The following is an 18,863-nucleotide window of genomic DNA, read 5'->3' as shown; positions in this document are numbered from 1 at the left end:
ACAGGGCCGCATGTAGTTGCTTTGAGAAATCCACTAGATCTGTCGTGCTCTCTGCACAGCAGGCAACTTTTTACCCCCAAACCACTCATTTGCTTTGGAAAGCTGTGGGAAGAGGCTGAAACTGCTCAGAGTGCCCCTGTCAGCAGTGTTGGCTGCCCACACCACGACTGCTGCTCAAGGCCCCGATTGTCACCACATTCCTGCTGCCACGCCAATGCCTCACACTGCGGGCCTGGTTGGGAGCCTGCAAGGATGTCTCACAGTGGTGGCCTGGCAGCTCTGCACAGCCCAGTGCATGGGAACACACTGTGGGAATGCCCTGTGTGTCTCTCCTGAAGGAAACGGGCCAGCTTTGGGAGAGGAACCTTCCCCTCCTGTGGGGACAGAGGCAGAAGGACAAGGGATGGCCTCTCTCTCACAAGGGAAACCCAGGTACGAGGAGGGGGCTGCCTGAGGAAAACCCCAGACGGCCTTACGGCCTCGGGGCTGTTGGGCCCAATAGCTGGGGTCTGCAGCCCCCGGCTGTCCAATCAGAGCCGGCGTCGTGCTGTCACCGTTATCCCTCTCCACCAATCAAAATAGGCAGAGGGCGGGACTGGAAAGGAAGTAGCATTCAACCGGAAGTGTACTCTAGGCACAGCTTCCTTTCCTCTTCCACAGTTGATCCCGCCTCCTGCCCTTTCCGCACTCTGATAGGCTGTTCCCCCTATCTGTCAGGCTACCCGAAGGCTGATTGGGCGAGCCCTCTGGCTGCGCGCATCGCCCACATCCGGGTCTCGCAGGCGCGGTGGCGGTGGGTTGCGCCGCCATTGTTGTTGGGGAGTGCGGGACGTCGGAGCGGCCGGTGTGTGCGGGTGGGGCGGGCCTCAGGGACGTGGGAGGGTCCGGTGGGAGCCGCGATCCCGCTTTGATCCCGTTCTCCCTTCTCCGCAGGTGCGTCGCCATGGCCGCCGTCTTCCCGTACCGCGGCGGCTGCGCGCCGGTGCCGACCCCGATGGCACCGCTGCCCGACTACATGTCTGAGGAGAAGCTGCAGGAGAAAGGTGCGTGAGGCCTTTCCCCATCCCGCCTCGCTGAACGGGGCGCGCCTGACCGCATCCCGTTGCTTCTCTGTCCCCGCAGCCCGCAAGTGGCAGCAGCTGCAGGCCAAGCGCTATGCGGAAAAGAGGAAATTCGGCTTCGTGGACGCGCAGAAGGAGGACATGCCTCCCGAACACGTCCGGAAAATCATCCGCGACCACGGCGACATGACCAACAGGAAGTTCCGCCACGACAAGCGCGTCTATCTGGGGTACGGAGCTCCCCCTGAGGGGCAGCGCCTTCAGCGCAGGGCTCCCGGGGGCAGCTGTGCTCAGACAGCAGCATCGCAGCGCGAGGATGTCAGCGGGGTGCAGGAGAGGATGAGCTGATGAAGTCGATGCTTGGAGTTCTTAAGGGAAAGCATCGTTCTGAATAGCATGTAGCTTAAAAGAGGTTTTGGGGGGAGATTATGAACTAATCAGCTTTTTTTTTTTTATTTCGTGATTAAAATGTTCTGTGAGCATTTCTCTGTTGTTTGGGCCCAGAGAACTGTCTTGTGCAAAACACAGTCTGTTGCGTTTGTGTAGTTTTTACCCATAAAAACTCATTCAGTATTTTTTAGTGTTATTATTCTTGAACGTTTATAATTTGTAACAGTCTCTCTGAAGCCAACCAGTAGAAAAATCCTTTTGGTAGTGAAATCTGTGAAGCAGAAGGATAGTACGGAAAATTTGTGGGTTCATCACTGAAGGCCTTTATGAGCAAGTTAGCTGAGCAGTCTTTAGGAGTGGAAGGTATACAGGTAACTGAACTTGCTGCAGAGAGGCGACTGCTCTCTGGACATGCCTTCGAGCTGTGATCTTCCTTGATTTCTGGTTGTAGTGCTCTGAAGTACATGCCTCACGCTGTTCTGAAGCTCTTGGAGAACATGCCTATGCCCTGGGAGCAAATCAGAGATGTTCCAGTCCTGTATCACATCACAGGAGCCATCTCTTTTGTGAATGAGATTCCGTGGGTTATAGAGCCAGTGTACATTGCCCAGTGGGGGTAAGTGCTTTTTCCTTAACTGGGGGGGTGCTGTGAGTGAATAACTGTGCTTCCACAATAAAGGCAGCATGTGATGGTCTCTGGTTTCTGCCAGGTCCATGTGGATTATGATGAGGAGAGAAAAAAGGGACAGACGTCACTTCAAGAGAATGAGATTTCCCCCATTTGATGATGAAGAACCTCCACTGGATTATGCTGATAACATCCTAGATGTGGAGCCCCTGGAAGCAATTCAGCTTGAACTGGATCCAGAGGAAGATGCCCCAGTACTGGACTGGTTCTATGACCACCAGCCGCTGAAAGACAATAGAAAGTATGTGTCTGCCTGGTAGCACAATTCACTGTGGGGATTTAAGAAAACAAACAACAAAATGTTTATGCACGATGCAAATTACATGTATGCAGAAATGCATTACTTTTGCTTGTGTAATGTTGGTCTATGAGTGGTGTTGATGGGATGAGAAGACCTTCCCTCAAGGATAGGAGGGGCAAACTGAGTGCTATAAATCATCCCCCTGTCTTCAGTGTTGAGGGAAGGCAATCAAGGCCTCTATCCAGGCAGGTAAAAGTTTCTTGCCATGCCATAAAGATGAAAACCTGGATCATCTAGTTTATATTTGAGTTTATATTTTAAATATAGAGTATGCTTGCACACTGGAGGCTCTTGAATCTTGTCAGACATTAGTTTGGATATGGAGATGGAGGGGAGCTGGGCAGATGTAGCCCATAGAAATCTTCAACAAGCCTGTAAATTTTACTTTCCTGTCTCAAGGGGGACAAGAGTTAGCTGTCCTTAATATTTTCTGCAAATAGCAGAAAGGTGAAGGATGAGTTGTCTTCTGGCTGTATTTAACGAGTGCTTTGTTTCTCTGCAGGTATGTGAATGGTTCTACCTACCAGCGCTGGCAGTTCACTCTGCCCATGATGTCCACGCTGTATCGGCTGGCCAATCAGCTGCTCACTGACCTTGTGGATGACAACTATTTCTATTTGTTTGACCTGAAAGCATTTTTCACTTCCAAGGCGCTGAACATGGCTATTCCTGGAGGTCCCAAGTTTGAGCCTCTTGTTAGAGACATCAATCTGCAGTGAGTGTTAAATCTCGGAGTAAAGATAGGCAGTTATCTGGGAAAAGATCACGAGGGTCACTGATCCGTGGTCATGTACCTTTCGTTGGGTTTGTTAATTCTGAGCATTTGCTCTTTTTAGCATTGTGATGTGCTTGTTGCTTTGGACAGTGGTTCTTACTGTGAAGAATAAGCGAAAGGAAAGGCACTGATGCTGCATCTTTGGTCAGGAATGTTTGTCTTTCTGTCTCCCCCAATTGCTTGTGTGACAATTTCTTTTTGCCTTATTTGAGGGATGAAGACTGGAATGAGTTTAATGACATCAACAAAATTATCATCAGGCAGCCAATCAGGACAGAGTACAAAATTGCTTTCCCATACCTGTACAATAACCTTCCCCACCACGTCCACCTGACCTGGTAAGCGCAGCAGTCTCAAGGGTGAGCAGAGGAGGGAGAAGCCACCAGCATGCCCTCATACTCGTTATGTGTTGCAGGTATCATACTCCAAACGTTGTTTTCATTAAAACAGAAGATCCTGATCTCCCAGCATTTTACTTCGACCCGCTGATAAACCCCATTTCACACAGGCATTCTGTTAAGGTGAGTCACTGTCCAGGAGAACCTACGATAAAACCTGTGTGGAGACAGTGGGACTTTGGCATCTTTCTGTAGCCTCGTTTCTGATAACAGCGTGGATGCATGCCTCTTTAGGAGAAAGCACAAGTGCTTTCACAAAGAAAAACTTCACGCAGTTATCAGCTGTTTTCTGCCTTCTGTAATTGCTCAAAGCTGTGTCCTGTGGTCTCTAGGATAAAGTTCAGTGCCTAAACTGCGGTGTTGTTTTATGGTCTTCTGACAGGTAGCCAGAGGTAATTCTGTTGACACCTTCTAGAGTGTTTTTTGCTTCTCAGATAATCAGCACTGTTGCACTTATTCCCTGACAAGAAAGAAATGCTTTTTACTCGGTTAACTTAGAAAATTAAGCTGAAGCTTTGAATCATCCAGGAAACAAGCGTTGTGTGGTTTGTGGTTTCAGAGTCAGGAGCCGCTGCCTGATGATGATGAAGAGTTTGAGTTACCAGAGTTTGTGGAACCTTTCTTGAAGGATACCCCACTCTACACAGACAACACAGCCAATGGCATTGCCCTGCTGTGGGCCCCACGGCCATTCAATCTGAGGTCTGGGAGGACTCGGAGAGCTCTTGACATCCCGCTGGTCAAGAACTGGTGAGTTCTGCCTGTGGGGACAGTGTATTTAGTGATTGTGACCTTAGTATTAGTGCTATGCTACAGTGGGGGGAAAAAAGTGATCTTGTGAAGTTTGCCTGGTTTCTAGAGTTGTTAGTAGAGTCTGTAGACTCGTTTTTGAAGGAATGTAAGTTATCTGAAAATTTAAAGTCTGTTTCACCCCTAGGTATCGTGAGCACTGCCCAGCTGGCCAGCCAGTGAAAGTACGAGTCTCCTATCAGAAGCTGCTGAAATACTACGTTTTAAATGCCCTCAAGCACAGACCCCCTAAGGCCCAGAAGAAGAGGTAAATGGGACCTATTCAGTGGGGAACTGCTGAGCTATGTAAGGGATTCAGCTAATTAAAGACTGTTCTCTCTTCAGGTACCTATTCCGCTCCTTCAAGGCTACGAAGTTTTTCCAGTCAACAAAGCTGGACTGGGTGGAAGTAGGCCTGCAGGTGTGTCGCCAGGGCTACAATATGCTGAACTTGCTGATCCACAGAAAGAACCTGAACTACCTTCACTTGGATTACAACTTTAACCTGAAGCCAGTGAAGACCCTCACCACTAAGGTACAACCTGGGTGCTTAACAGTAAAGTTTACTTGAAGATTTAAGTGGTAGCTAATGTAATACTGAGTGCAATGACTCAGTTGTCCTGTTGTTGTTCAGACTAAATTGGAGCTGTTTGACTCTTAGGCAACATTGTTACAGAAATGCTGAATCTTTTTCTTTCCCAGGAAAGGAAAAAGTCCCGTTTTGGTAATGCTTTCCATCTGTGCCGAGAGGTTCTGCGGCTGACTAAATTGGTGGTGGACAGCCACGTCCAGTACAGGCTTGGAAATGTAGATGCATTTCAGGTAGGCCTGATTCTTTCTTCTTTTCTTTTAAAGGTGGGAAGTTGTGAGAAGGAATGTCAGGATGGGGTTATACAGGATGCACAGAATGACTGATTGTTGCAGCGTTTTGGAGAAGAAGGCAGTGGAGAAAGCATGCAGTGTTGTGTGAAATGCTGTGCTGTTAGCTTAGCTTACATGAATTGGTTATCTCATGAGTGACTGGTAGGAGCTTTGGGCAGCCTGATGCACTCTACTCCTGGCTACACAATAAGCCTGGCTTCTTGAGGCAATGTGTGTAGCATTTATTGTTATCTCTGACTGTGTTCATTGTGTTCCAGTTGGCAGATGGCTTGCAGTACATCTTTGCCCATGTCGGTCAGCTGACAGGGATGTACAGATACAAGTACAAACTAATGAGGCAGATTCGTATGTGCAAGGACCTGAAACATCTCATCTACTACAGGTTTAACACAGTAAGTTCTGCTTTTCCAGTCAGGTGGTGACTCCAAGTAAACTGACCAACAAGAGGGGTGTTCTGGAGTGTCAGCAAATGAGTTGTTGTTACCATGTCTCTCTATGAGTTGTTGTTACCATGTCTCTCTATGAGTTGTTGTTACCATGTCTCTCTATGAGTTGTTGTTCAATGTCTCTCTTCTTCCAGGGGCCTGTGGGCAAAGGTCCAGGCTGCGGCTTCTGGGCTCCAGGCTGGAGAGTGTGGCTGTTTTTCATGAGGGGCATCACGCCACTGCTGGAACGCTGGCTGGGGAATCTGCTGGCCAGGCAGTTTGAAGGTCAGCACATTGTGTAAATCTTGGACACGAGGGGTGTCTGGTAAAGATTAATGCTGTTTGCTTGCCAGCTTAAACTCCAGATTTCTCTCCCAAGTGGTGGTCTGTGCCTATATTCCACATCAGTCCCAATGGCTATTGTCCTGTTTAGAGCTCTTACAACACCAGTGTATCCACAGTAGTTTCTAAATGGAAATGGGATTCCCTGCTCCATAGCACCCTGGGGTCAATAGCCTCCTGATCATGTATTCCAACCTCTGCAATGGTGTAGCAGTTGAATTTCTTCTGGCATCCTGCACCTCTGGAGGACGCTCCTTTAATACAAAGAAGAGCAGCACTGCTCAGTAATGTCTGAACTGCTGAAGTATTTTGCTTTTTGCAGGCCGTCACTCAAAGGGTGTAGCAAAGACTGTCACAAAGCAGCGTGTGGAGTCTCACTTTGACCTGGAGCTGAGGGCAGCTGTTATGCATGACATTCTGGACATGATGCCAGAAGGGATCAAACAGAACAAAGCCAGAACCATCCTGCAGCATCTGAGTGAGGCTTGGCGGTGCTGGAAGGCCAATATCCCCTGGAAAGTAAGTCCCTCTTTTAGCCTTTCTTTCAATTGTAACATCTGTCTGGCTGAACTGCTCTGACAAAGGCTCCTGCTCCTTCTGCCCTGATGTTACTTCTCCCTTCCCAGGTTCCCGGGCTGCCAACTCCTATTGAGAACATGATCCTGAGGTATGTGAAGGCAAAAGCTGACTGGTGGACAAACACAGCTCACTACAACAGAGAGCGTATCCGTCGGGGTGCCACTGTGGACAAGACTGTCTGTAAGAAGAATCTGGGCCGGCTGACCAGACTCTACTTAAAAGCTGAGCAGGAGCGACAGCATAATTACCTGAAGGTACTTCTGTGTTGCCTGAGGTTGCCCAAGTTGGTGCTGTTTCCACAGGCAAACTTTCACTGACTAATCATGGTGTTGTGGTTGTGCAGGATGGGCCTTACATCACCGCAGAAGAGGCCGTTGCTGTGTACACAACCACAGTGCACTGGCTGGAAAGCAGGAGGTTCTCACCCATTCCATTCCCCCCGTTGTCCTACAAGCACGATACCAAGTTGCTCATATTGGCCCTGGAAAGGCTGAAGGAAGCTTACAGGTAAGCACTGGGAAGTGACCAGTTTCTCTAAAGGTCAGACATCTGCTCTGGGTAAGGCTTCTGAAACTATTTTGTTGTCCATTATTCCTGGAATCGAGTGCACCGTAACATTTACCCAGAATGGGCAGGTTGAGCCCCTGGGTTATGGTACTGCCAAGGCTGCCTTCATGGACTCTGCCAATTGGGGCTGACTGTGAATTGTGAGGAATTAGAGATCTTGTCTTGAGCAGCTTGGTTGAGCACTTATCTTTCATCAGTTCAATGCAGCAGGGATTTGTTTGTGCTTGAGTGCACAAACTGTTGTTCTTTCTCACTTTCAGTGTGAAATCTCGTCTGAATCAGTCACAGAGGGAGGAGCTGGGCTTGATTGAACAGGCTTATGACAATCCTCACGAAGCTCTGTCCAGAATCAAACGACACCTTTTAACTCAGAGAGCCTTCAAGGAGGTAAGGATCGTGGTGAAAACCAGAGAATACAAAAAAACTTGCACTGTGTTCAGGTACAAAATGGCAGCAAGGCTATCAAAAGTGTTCTCTGTCAGGTATAGGCTTCAAATTTACCATCTCTTTTCTAGGTTGGCATTGAGTTCATGGATCTGTACAGCCACCTGGTTCCTGTTTATGATGTTGAACCCTTGGAGAAAATCACAGATGCTTATCTGGATCAGTACTTGTGGTATGAGGCTGATAAAAGAAGACTCTTCCCTCCTTGGATCAAGCCTGCTGACACTGAACCTCCTCCGCTGTTAGTGTACAAGTGGTGCCAAGGTTAGTGAGGTCTTGTGTTCCATAGTAAAATGAGTTTGTTTGGTTTTTTTATCAGGAGCTTGCTGTTGAAGAGTCCACTCAAAAGCTGAATTTTCATACTTGCAGCAGTAATACAATTTGTTGCTGCACTCCGAGGCTGTATTTTGTAGGTTAACACTGGAGAAGTTCTGTAACATTTGTGGTTGATTATGTATATTTCTGTTCCAATTTCTGGGTAGACTGGAAGGAAAAAAGAGGCTGAAAAGCACTAGAGAAAATATGCTGATTTTATGCCTGGAAATCTGCTTCTGCACTCAAAACTTCACATGACATAACAGGACGCATTCATTTGTCTCCTCAGGCATTAATAATCTGCAAGATGTGTGGGAAACAAGTGAAGGTGAATGCAATGTGATGCTGGAATCTCGATTTGAGAAGATGTATGAGAAGATTGACCTGACCTTACTCAACAGGCTGCTGCGTCTTATTGTTGATCACAACATTGCTGACTACATGACAGCAAAAAACAACGTGGTGATCAACTACAAGGTGATGATTACTGTCAGAAAATGCGTGGACTGTATAATTGAGTGGTTTGTGACCCATGGGTGGTGGTGGTGGCGCTGAAGGGGGAACTGGGATACAAGACTTGCTGGGGAAAGAGGTGATTAGGGAGTAAGAAAACCCTGTTGGGCCCTGCTGAAAAGCAGCTGCTCAGATAAATGCTTTTGGGGTTTGTGACAGTCAGGTTTCTCACACTTCTTTTTCCTCAGGACATGAATCACACAAACTCCTACGGGATTATTCGTGGATTGCAGTTTGCTTCCTTCATTGTCCAGTATTATGGGCTCGTGATGGACCTGCTGGTGCTGGGTCTGCACCGTGCCAGTGAAATGGCTGGACCTCCCCAGATGCCCAATGACTTCCTCAGCTTCCAAGACATTGCAACTGAGGTGGCCCATCCCATTCGCCTTTTCTGCAGATACATCGACCGCATTCACATCTTCTTCAGGTGAGAGCTCTGTGGGTCCTCATCTGTGTGGGCAGTCCGTCTGAGGAAGATGTTTGTGTCACCACAGGTCCTTTTCTGTTCAGGTTTACAGCAGATGAGGCAAGGGACTTGATTCAACGGTACCTGACAGAGCATCCGGATCCCAACAACGAGAACATTGTAGGCTACAACAATAAGAAGTGCTGGCCTCGGGATGCTCGGATGCGCCTCATGAAGCACGATGTCAACCTGTGAGTGATGAGCCTGGAAACACAAGGAGCAGAGTGGTGGGAAAATCAGTTGTGATAAATAAGTATTCGAGGTTGACAGGCGGGTAATCAGGAAAGGAAGAAGAGATGGGGAGGTTTGTGTCATAGTTTTGACAGAGAGCGATCGGTGTGAGAGACCGTAGTGCTGAGAAAGCAGTGAGAACTCGTCTAGTTTGCATTTCACCTTAGTTCCAGGGCCTGGCCTCACTGTGCATGCCTTCTGTTTCAGTGGCCGTGCTGTGTTCTGGGATATCAAGAACCGCCTGCCTCGATCCGTCACCACGGTGCAGTGGGAGAACAGCTTCGTGTCTGTTTACAGCAAGGATAACCCCAATTTGCTGTTCAACATGTGTGGTTTTGAGTGTCGCATTTTGCCCAAGTGTCGCACCAGCTATGAGGAGTTCACCCACAAGGATGGTGTCTGGAACCTGCAGAATGAGGTAGGGGGAGAGTTTGGCAGGCTGGGAAAGCAGTCCCTGCTTTGTCTGTACCCAGCATCAAAGCAAGGCTCGTACCTGTCTGGAGGAGCACTTGGCAGCGTGTGTTTGGCAGCTGTGTAGCTGAGCACGTTGACAGGTAGAACTAAAATGAATTCGGGAGCTTTCTTTCCTGCAAGGGATGGGAAATCCTTGGGGAGTGATAAGGGAGGACCCAAAACTGCTTAGACTCTTCCCCTCCTGTGCTTTGTAAGTGACCCATAGCCCTGTGCCCTTGCAGGTCACCAAGGAGCGCACAGCTCAGTGCTTCCTGCGCGTTGATGATGAGTCTATGCAGAGATTTCACAACAGGGTGAGGCAGATCCTCATGGCGTCTGGCTCTACAACCTTCACCAAGGTAAGGGGGAAGCGAGCTGTGTGACAGAACTTCCTGCAGATGCCTGAAGAACGATCAGTTCTCAAACTGATCCCTTGCCTTCCATTTTTAGATTGTCAATAAGTGGAATACAGCTCTGATTGGCCTGATGACATATTTCCGGGAAGCTGTTGTAAATACTCAGGAGCTGCTTGACTTGCTGGTGAAGTGTGAGAATAAAATCCAGACTCGAATCAAAATTGGTCTGAATTCCAAAATGCCTAGCCGTTTTCCACCTGTGGTGTTCTACACCCCTAAAGAGCTGGGAGGTCTGGGCATGCTCTCTATGGGACATGTTCTCATCCCACAATCTGACCTGAGGTGAGTAATACTGCCCTATCTGAAATGCCCACGTGATTTAAGAGTTCTGTTAGGTATCTTTTCCCATTAAAATATTTGAGAATGTTAAACCACAACCTGTTACAGAGACAGGTCTTTGCTGTAGGTCATACCAATGTGACTGGTGATGTCCCATTGCTCCTACCTCACTCTTCTGCATCTGTGCTCCAGGTGGTCCAAGCAGACCGATGTTGGCATTACTCATTTTCGCTCAGGGATGAGTCACGAGGAGGACCAGCTCATCCCAAATTTGTATCGTTACATCCAGCCGTGGGAGAGTGAGTTCATTGACTCACAGAGAGTGTGGGCAGAATATGCTCTCAAGCGACAGGAGGCCATAGCCCAGAACAGGTATATTTCTGTGTTCAGTTAGATCTGTGTGTGCCTGGGGGGGGTGAGCAGACAGTGGTGAGAAGCCTTGCATTGCTTGAGTTCTGCAGACCTTGCTGGACCTCTGATATGTGGTACAAACTGCCTGCAAAGCACGCTCTTACCTCTGGGGAGGGCATGGACTCTGCAAGCAGTACAGCCTTGGCACAACTGAAGGCAAATGATAGGCCAGGTGGTGCCAGGAAAAGCTGATGTCAGGCCCATTCCCTTAGTTCTGCTCTCTTACAAGGACAGGCTTTTCCTTTTGGCTGTTTGACATCAGCCTGTTTATAGTGATGGCTGTGGGTGCTTTTCTGAGCGTCTGAGTGTCAGTCATTTTAGAACCTCTCCTGCTAGAGCCTTGAAGTCTGTATTCTTTCTGTGATCTCATTGCCTGAAATATGAATGCACTGCCATAAAATTGAGAGGTAACAGAGTGTGGGGGTGGTTTTTTTTTTTTCTTCAGGCGGCTGACACTGGAAGATCTGGAGGACTCTTGGGACAGAGGAATTCCTCGTATTAATACCCTTTTCCAGAAGGACCGGCATACCCTAGCTTATGATAAAGGATGGAGAGTCAGGACTGACTTCAAGCAATACCAGGTACTGACAGGGAATTTCTCAGTGTGAATTTCAGGCATCATCTTAGATACTGCCCAGTCTGAATTGCCTGCTAGGTACTAGCCAAACCTGTAGATGAGCTGTATCTTCCACAGTGGGTGTATGAGGCTTTTTACTTGTTAGCTGACATCGCTTTGTTCCTGAAATGAATGCAGCGTGGTTAAATGATGTGAATGCAGAGCTGCTCATTGGTGGGCTGTTGTTTACAGGTCCTGAAACAGAACCCATTCTGGTGGACACATCAACGCCACGATGGGAAGCTGTGGAACCTGAACAACTACCGCACTGATATGATCCAGGCACTGGGTGGAGTGGAGGGGATCCTGGAGCACACTCTGTTCAAGGGCACTTACTTCCCCACATGGGAGGGTCTCTTCTGGTAAGAGCAACCTTGATCTGGCCTTGTGGAGCTTAGTGGTGCACCAGGAGGAGTTCTAGGCTCAAGCTACACTTACTCTGCTGAGCTGTTCTGTTTTCCAGGAGCACACCATATAGTGCCATGCCAGGTACCCTCAAACTGAACTATAACTAGATTCATGCATGTGATTCCATGGAAGTTCTTTGCAGTCCTTGCTCCTTATATGCTTCTGCCTCCCTTCTGTTTTATTGGTGCATGAAAATCAGCTGTGATTAGGAGCATCTGACACAGTTGATTGTCTCTTCTAGGGAGAAGGCCAGTGGCTTTGAGGAGTCCATGAAGTGGAAGAAGTTGACAAATGCCCAGAGGTCGGGTTTGAATCAGATTCCAAACAGAAGATTTACTCTGTGGTGGTCTCCTACCATTAACAGAGCCAATGTGAGTATCTGGAATTAGCCTTTAGGAACTTGTGCTGAGTTGAGAGCAGTTAAACTGGTTCTTTGGGTGAACTGTAGATCTAAGCCTTCTGAACAGCAGCAGTTCTGTTTTCTAAACTTCACCAATTGTGCTGCTATGTGTTCTCACACCTGTTTTCCATTTGCAGGTATACGTTGGCTTTCAGGTGCAGCTGGATTTGACAGGTATATTCATGCATGGCAAGATCCCCACGCTGAAGATTTCTCTCATTCAGATTTTCCGAGCTCACTTGTGGCAGAAGATCCACGAGAGCATTGTGATGGATTTGTGTCAGGTGAGCAGTGTGTTCACTGGGTTTGTTCAGTGCACACTCACTCCTTGTGTACTAACAGCCTCCTGCTCATGACCATAGCAAAGCAGCTCCTCTAGTAATTTGACAGAGAAGGGGACGAAAGTGGATTTTCCTGGGTGCCTGCTTATGTCTGCGTTGTGGATAGGCTCTGTTAGTTAAACTGTTTGAACACAGCTCACCTTTGACTGCCTTTTCCCCAGGTGTTTGATCAGGAGCTGGATGCTCTAGAGATTGAGACAGTGCAGAAGGAGACAATCCATCCCAGAAAATCATACAAGATGAATTCCTCATGTGCAGATATCCTCCTCTTTGCTTCCTACAAATGGAACGTGTCACGTCCATCATTGCTTGCGGATTCTAAGTGAGTGTTTCCCTTTTATCTCTGCAGAGAAGAGCTGCTGAGCTTGTCCCTGAGCAAAAGGCCTTATATCTGGGGAGCCCAGGGCTGATATACTTCTCTGGGTACCCAGGAGGATATAGTCATGCCTGGAAAGTGCAGGGCTGGTATGGGTAGATGTTCTCTTTCCAATAGGGTATGTGTATTGTACCTGGCTTCAGTGATCGGGCTCTCTGCCAAAGAGATGTGCAGCAACTGCAGGAGAGTTCTATGCAAGATCTAATTACTCTGGCTTGCTTTCTTCTTAAGAGATGTGATGGACAGCACCACCACTCAGAAGTACTGGATAGATATCCAGCTGCGCTGGGGAGATTATGATTCCCATGATATTGAGCGCTATGCAAGAGCCAAGTTCCTGGACTACACTACAGACAACATGAGTATCTATCCATCCCCCACTGGCGTGCTCATTGCCATTGATCTGGCCTATAATTTACACAGGTAAGAACTGCGCTGTCTGTATTTTAGCTGTAATTGATAGTTTATGGATGTCTCGTAGTGCATCTTCAAACTGGGCTGTGTTCCAGGCAGGAGTTGCTGTAATAATGGTTCAGCTCACTAATATGTTTTATTAAGAGATCTCTGTCAGATGGGGTGCAGGGACAGGCCTTGTTTAAAGGCCATCTGTAAGAGGAGACAGCTGTCCTTCATGAAAGAGCAAGGCAGAGGTGTCCCATCAGGCAGACCTCTCTAGTGTGACAGTTGCAGAAGATGCAGTTCTTGTGGGGCTGCTGCACGTGCGTGCTGTGGTTTCCCACTGAGTGGAAGAGTAGGGAAAAGCTGTAGCTGAACAGCTCCAAGAATGTCACAAAAGAAATCATCTACTAATAGACAGCAGGCAGAAAGGTGCCTCTCCACTGCACGTGAAGACTTGTGCTGTTGTCCTTTCATCTTAGACCTGATGGCAACGATTGTTTGTCTCTGTTTTCCTCTTCAGCGCATATGGGAACTGGTTCCCTGGTAGCAAACCTCTGATCCAGCAGGCTATGGCTAAAATTATGAAAGCAAATCCTGCCCTGTATGTGCTGAGAGAACGAATCCGCAAAGGCTTGCAGCTGTACTCATCTGAGCCCACAGAACCCTACCTTTCCTCTCAGAACTATGGGGAGCTCTTCTCCAACCAGATCATCTGGTTTGTGGACGACACCAATGTGTACAGAGTGACCATTCACAAGGTAAGGCCAGAGCTGCATCTTAAGGGGGAAGGATAGGGGCTGTAAATGTCCTTTGCTCAGGATGGTTGAGGAGATGTGCCTGAGGGAAAACCAGGAATTAACGTGCACCCAAATCTTCTGCAGTGTGCACAGAGCTGTCCTTGCATTTCCAGCGTAGTTTAACAAGTCAGCTGTTGTGTAAACGCTTGGATAGGCTGCATTCATCTCACTGCACTTTCCACTTCATATTTTCTCAGACTTTTGAAGGGAATTTGACCACAAAACCTATCAATGGAGCCATTTTCATCTTCAACCCTAGGACTGGACAGCTCTTCCTGAAGATCATCCACACATCTGTGTGGGCAGGACAGAAGCGTCTCGGGCAGGTGGGACCTGGCTGCTTTTTGTGCTTTTGGCAGTGAGGCAGGGACGTGCACTGATGTTTTGGAATACTCAGTTGAGCAGAAAGCATTGCTGAAGGTCTTTCTTCCTGCCTTGAAACAAGTTTGGAGCCCCTGCTGCTGGTGCATAACCTGTGCTCTGGCAACCAGTAGCATGAGGTAAAGTGTAAGAATGCAGACACTGATGTTGTGATGTTTTTGAGCTGTAAAGAGCCTGTGTCAAGCAGCACTTGAGAAATGGTGCTGTGCTCACTGGTACAGCAAATCACATTGCTCTTGGCCGAACATCCTGTGCAGTGCAAGGACTGAGGTGCTGAAGCCAGGGAGGTGGTGTAATCAGCTGTTTTTGCAAGCCAGTCAGGAGTAACTGAACTCTAGGAATGGGAACTGCCCTCTGTGTTCACTGAGAGGGAAATGTTAGGCCTTGTCACCAGTCTGAAACAAGCCATAAATTTATGTTGTATTTTTAGAATTTGCTTTGGGCGTCTCTGATTCCAAGAGGTGTGAAGAGTTTGTTGTTAGCTAAGAGATGTTTTTCTAACCCAACTGTCTCTTTGTAGCTGGCCAAGTGGAAGACTGCTGAAGAGGTGGCTGCCTTGATCCGCTCGCTTCCTGTGGAGGAGCAGCCTAAGCAGATCATAGTGACTCGAAAGGGCATGCTGGACCCACTTGAGGTAACAAAGCACACAGTGCAATGCAGGGACATTATAAAATCTTTGTGAGGTTGCAGAACAGTTCTGTGTTCTTGGGAAGGGCTTAATCTGGACTGATGTTCTGCACTAGTTGTGAATTAGTTCCTCTTCTCAATAAACTCCAGGTGCACTTGCTGGATTTCCCCAATATTGTGATCAAAGGCTCCGAGTTGCAGCTGCCTTTCCAGGCCTGCCTGAAAGTGGAGAAGTTTGGTGATCTCATCCTGAAGGCTACTGAACCTCAGATGGTTCTCTTCAATCTCTACGATGACTGGCTGAAAACCATCTCTTCCTACACGGTGAGGATGTCATGCATAATCTGCACTTTGCTTTCCCACGGGCACAAAATAAGAGCCAAGGTTTCAGAAGTCCTCCCATGTTTGCCCCAGAAAGCTTGCTCTTGGTCTGCCTGAATTCTTCTTCACATTGATTTACTGACAATTCTCACGTGCTCTCATTGCACCCAAGCAGAAGAGTGGTGTGATGGAAGAAAACCAAATACACTGCTCTCTTTCTGACAAGCTGCATCTTTTGTTTTGTTTTGTTTTCTCTCCAAGGCATTCTCACGTCTGATTCTCATTCTCCGAGCACTGCATGTGAATAATGACAGAGCCAAAGTTATTCTGAAACCAGACAAGACAACCATAACAGAGCCTCACCACATCTGGCCAACCCTGACAGATGAGGAGTGGATCAAGGTGGAGGTGCAGCTGAAAGATCTGATCCTTGCTGACTATGGCAAGAAGAACAAGTAAGCTACTGTCCTGCTGCAGAATCCCATCAGCCTTTCCTTATCTTTGTATCATGTGATTTTTTTTTTTTGCCCTTCCGCTTGTCCTAAAAAGTCTCTGTTTCATTTTTCTGTAGTGCCTTCAGAGCTTTTGTATTTGTGAGATGGATCTGATGTGTGCTGACACGATGGGTTTTCTCTTTCAGTGTGAACGTTGCATCCCTAACGCAATCAGAGATCCGAGACATCATCCTGGGCATGGAGATCTCTGCCCCCTCTCAGCAGAGACAGCAGATTGCAGAAATTGAGAAGCAAACCAAGGAGCAGTCGCAGCTGACGGCCACACAGACCCGCACTGTTAACAAACATGGGGATGAAATCATCACCTCCACAACCAGCAACTACGAAACCCAGACTTTCTCCTCCAAGACTGAGTGGCGAGTCAGGTAGGAGGGAGGACAGAGCTGTTGCACAGTTGGAAAAGGTGAGATCTGTGGGCCCTGTTACAATCATCTCCTTTTCTTCACAGAGCGATTTCCGCTGCCAACCTCCACCTGAGAACAAACCACATTTATGTTTCATCAGATGACATAAAGGAAACAGGCTATACGTACATTCTTCCCAAGAATGTGTTGAAGAAATTCATCTGCATCTCAGATCTGCGAGCCCAGGTGAGTGTGCATCAAGGCTGTTAGGGTGTCTGTGCAGCTTGTGCATGCACCAGTCCTGGGCAGGCAGCTCCCAGGGCCTTGTGGTGAAAGGCTGGGAGCTTGCTGCTGTTTCTGGGCTGGAGGTAGACATCCATTATGTGGCTGAGTGCATCCCAGGTTGAAAAGGCTTCTTTAGGCTAGATTCAGGTGGCCTGAAGAGCTTTCAGTCCAGAACGTAACATAACTATGATGTGACCTTACTCTAGTGAGGAGCTGCTGGGCAAGAGAAATTTGCTTTAGGATCTAAGGTTTTGCCTACCAACTGTCACACGGTTATAGGAGGTCTCTTCTAGGCTTGTAAAGTGGGTGTTTGTTTGTGTTCCTAGATTGCAGGTTACCTTTATGGAGTGAGTCCTCCTGATAATCCCCAAGTGAAGGAGATCCGGTGCATTGTGATGGTACCCCAGTGGGGAACACACCAGACTGTGCATCTCCCAGGGCAGCTGCCTCAGCACGAGTACCTCAAGGTGAGTTGAGCTTCTGCTCCCGGGGAGGGTGGAAGGTCATCACTTCCATAGCAGATCCAGGTGACAGGGGAGTCTTGCTGCCACTCAGCTCCAGTGTGTTTGCCTCAGTAACTCGCCTCTGAAGTCTGCCTGATCTGGGATCAGGTGAAAGGGTGAAGCCTTTAGTCCCTGTGTACTTTGTACTGTGCTTAAGCACTCATAATCAAGCACATCTTTCTCGTGGCTTTCAGTTTCTTCTTGTTGAGTAAATGATTTTCACTTTCCATTCTGTAGGAAATGGAACCTCTGGGGTGGATTCATACCCAACCCAATGAATCCCCGCAGCTGTCGCCGCAGGATGTCACCACCCATGCCAAAGTCATGGCTGACAACCCCTCCTGGGATGGAGAGAAAACTATCATCATCACCTGCAGGTGAGAGGCAGCAGGGCTTCTGTGCTGCGTTTCCTTCTTGGGAACACACTAAGATCTCAATCTAAAAACGTGGCAGAAAGGGTCTGTTTACTCGTTTCTTCTTTTCCTCTGTCTCAAATTAACGTGACCCCCACCATCTCTCTGCCCTCCTTCAGTTTTACACCAGGTTCCTGCACACTGACAGCCTACAAACTGACCCCAAGTGGCTACGAGTGGGGCAGGCAGAACACAGACAAAGGGAACAACCCCAAGGGCTACCTGCCATCCCATTATGAGAGGGTGCAGATGCTGCTGTCAGATCGATTCCTTGGCTTCTTCATGGTTCCAGCACAGGGATCCTGGAACTACAACTTCATGGGTGAGCTGACTGCCCAGGGAAGGGGCAGGAAGGGAGGCAGCCTGAATAGCTTGGGGGAGGAGAAGGAAATAGCTCTTTGAGGGGAGCATTCCTTATGTGCCTGAAGCTTGACCTTCTCTAAGTAACTGGCAGGGTTATATTAGCATTGTAGTCTGACCTTCCCTTGGTGGCCGTACAGGGATGTCAGTTCTTAATGATTTGAGACAGCAAGAGAGTAAAAATCAGACCTGAGATCATCTTCTGTTGCTGGATTGTAGTGTCTGGTAAATTGCCACTGAATAATTAATGTCTGTCAGGAAGAAGAGATGATAATGGAAAATGCAAAAGAAAAGCTGTGCCCAGCAGGGGAGGGTAGTGGGGGTCCTGGAATGAGTACACCAGCGTGGTGAACCACAGACAGCTGCAGAGGGGATCAAGAAATGAAGAGCTGGGCAGACAAAATGCTCGACTTCCTCTACTAGAACGGATCATGGGGTCACTGCTTCTGAATCTCTGAGGGGGGGAGCTGTGGAACGCAGTGTGTGATGATTCTGTGGGCTTGAAACTTCCTGCTTAAGCTGTTCTGCTTTAAAATTCTCTCACGAGTGTAGAGGGCTCCATTAAGCTCCTGATGGGCAGCGAGGACGGGAGGAGCTTCCAGGTGGATGAAGAATCATAGAACATCCCGAGTTGGAAGGGACCTGGGGTGCTGGCTCACATGTAAACTCTTTTCCAGGTGTTCGCCACGACCCCAACATGAAGTACGAGCTGCAGCTCGCCAACCCCAAGGAGTTTTACCACGAGGTCCATCGTCCTTCTCACTTCCTCAACTTCGCCCTGCTGCAGGAGGGGGAGGTTTACTCCGCCGACAGGGAGGACCTCTACGCCTGATCCTGCCACCCCGACAACTCTTAGTACTGTTGATATTCAACATCCTCTCCTGCTTTTCGTGCCCCCCTTCGCGTGCTCACGGCTCCGTTGCCCCCCATCTGTCCCAGCCGCGACGTCCCGTTGGTTGTACCGTCTTAGAGTGGCTTAATAAATTTTTTACAAAGCTGAACGCTGCTGCCTATGGAGCTCGGTGGGACGGCGCCCGCCTCGTCGGGGCGGC

The 18,863-nt window shown here is 48.3% G+C and overlaps 1 protein-coding gene across 1 annotated transcript; it reads left to right on the top strand.

The window, feature by feature from the left end:
* Positions 1 to 933: 933 nt before the first annotated feature.
* Positions 934 to 18,812, top strand: PRPF8 (pre-mRNA processing factor 8). Its single transcript, XM_042879701.1, has 42 exons — positions 934 to 1,043; positions 1,123 to 1,291; positions 1,903 to 2,067; positions 2,162 to 2,380; positions 2,943 to 3,155; positions 3,428 to 3,553; positions 3,631 to 3,736; positions 4,173 to 4,363; positions 4,551 to 4,670; positions 4,748 to 4,937; positions 5,105 to 5,224; positions 5,542 to 5,676; positions 5,865 to 5,994; positions 6,374 to 6,570; positions 6,678 to 6,884; positions 6,974 to 7,137; positions 7,458 to 7,584; positions 7,713 to 7,905; positions 8,246 to 8,433; positions 8,658 to 8,896; positions 8,980 to 9,126; positions 9,374 to 9,584; positions 9,862 to 9,978; positions 10,070 to 10,317; positions 10,507 to 10,686; positions 11,171 to 11,306; positions 11,534 to 11,703; positions 11,991 to 12,120; positions 12,287 to 12,433; positions 12,652 to 12,812; positions 13,098 to 13,289; positions 13,786 to 14,023; positions 14,260 to 14,388; positions 14,964 to 15,077; positions 15,221 to 15,394; positions 15,653 to 15,846; positions 16,032 to 16,271; positions 16,355 to 16,496; positions 16,862 to 17,002; positions 17,276 to 17,415; positions 17,571 to 17,773; positions 18,489 to 18,812. The coding sequence occupies exons 1-42, from the start codon at positions 944 to 946 to the stop codon at positions 18,641 to 18,643; spliced, it is 7,008 nt and encodes a 2,335-aa protein (XP_042735635.1). The 5' UTR covers positions 934 to 943; the 3' UTR covers positions 18,644 to 18,812.
* Positions 18,813 to 18,863: the final 51 nt, after the last annotated feature.

The sequence above is a fragment of the Lagopus leucura genome, unplaced genomic scaffold (assembly GCF_019238085.1).
Source record: "Lagopus leucura isolate 7727_CA_CO unplaced genomic scaffold, USGS_WTPT01 Super-Scaffold_100024, whole genome shotgun sequence".
Taxonomy (NCBI): Eukaryota; Metazoa; Chordata; class Aves; order Galliformes; family Phasianidae; genus Lagopus; species Lagopus leucura.
Note: the sequence above shows the minus strand (reverse complement) of the source record. Positions and strands in the feature narration are given on the sequence as shown.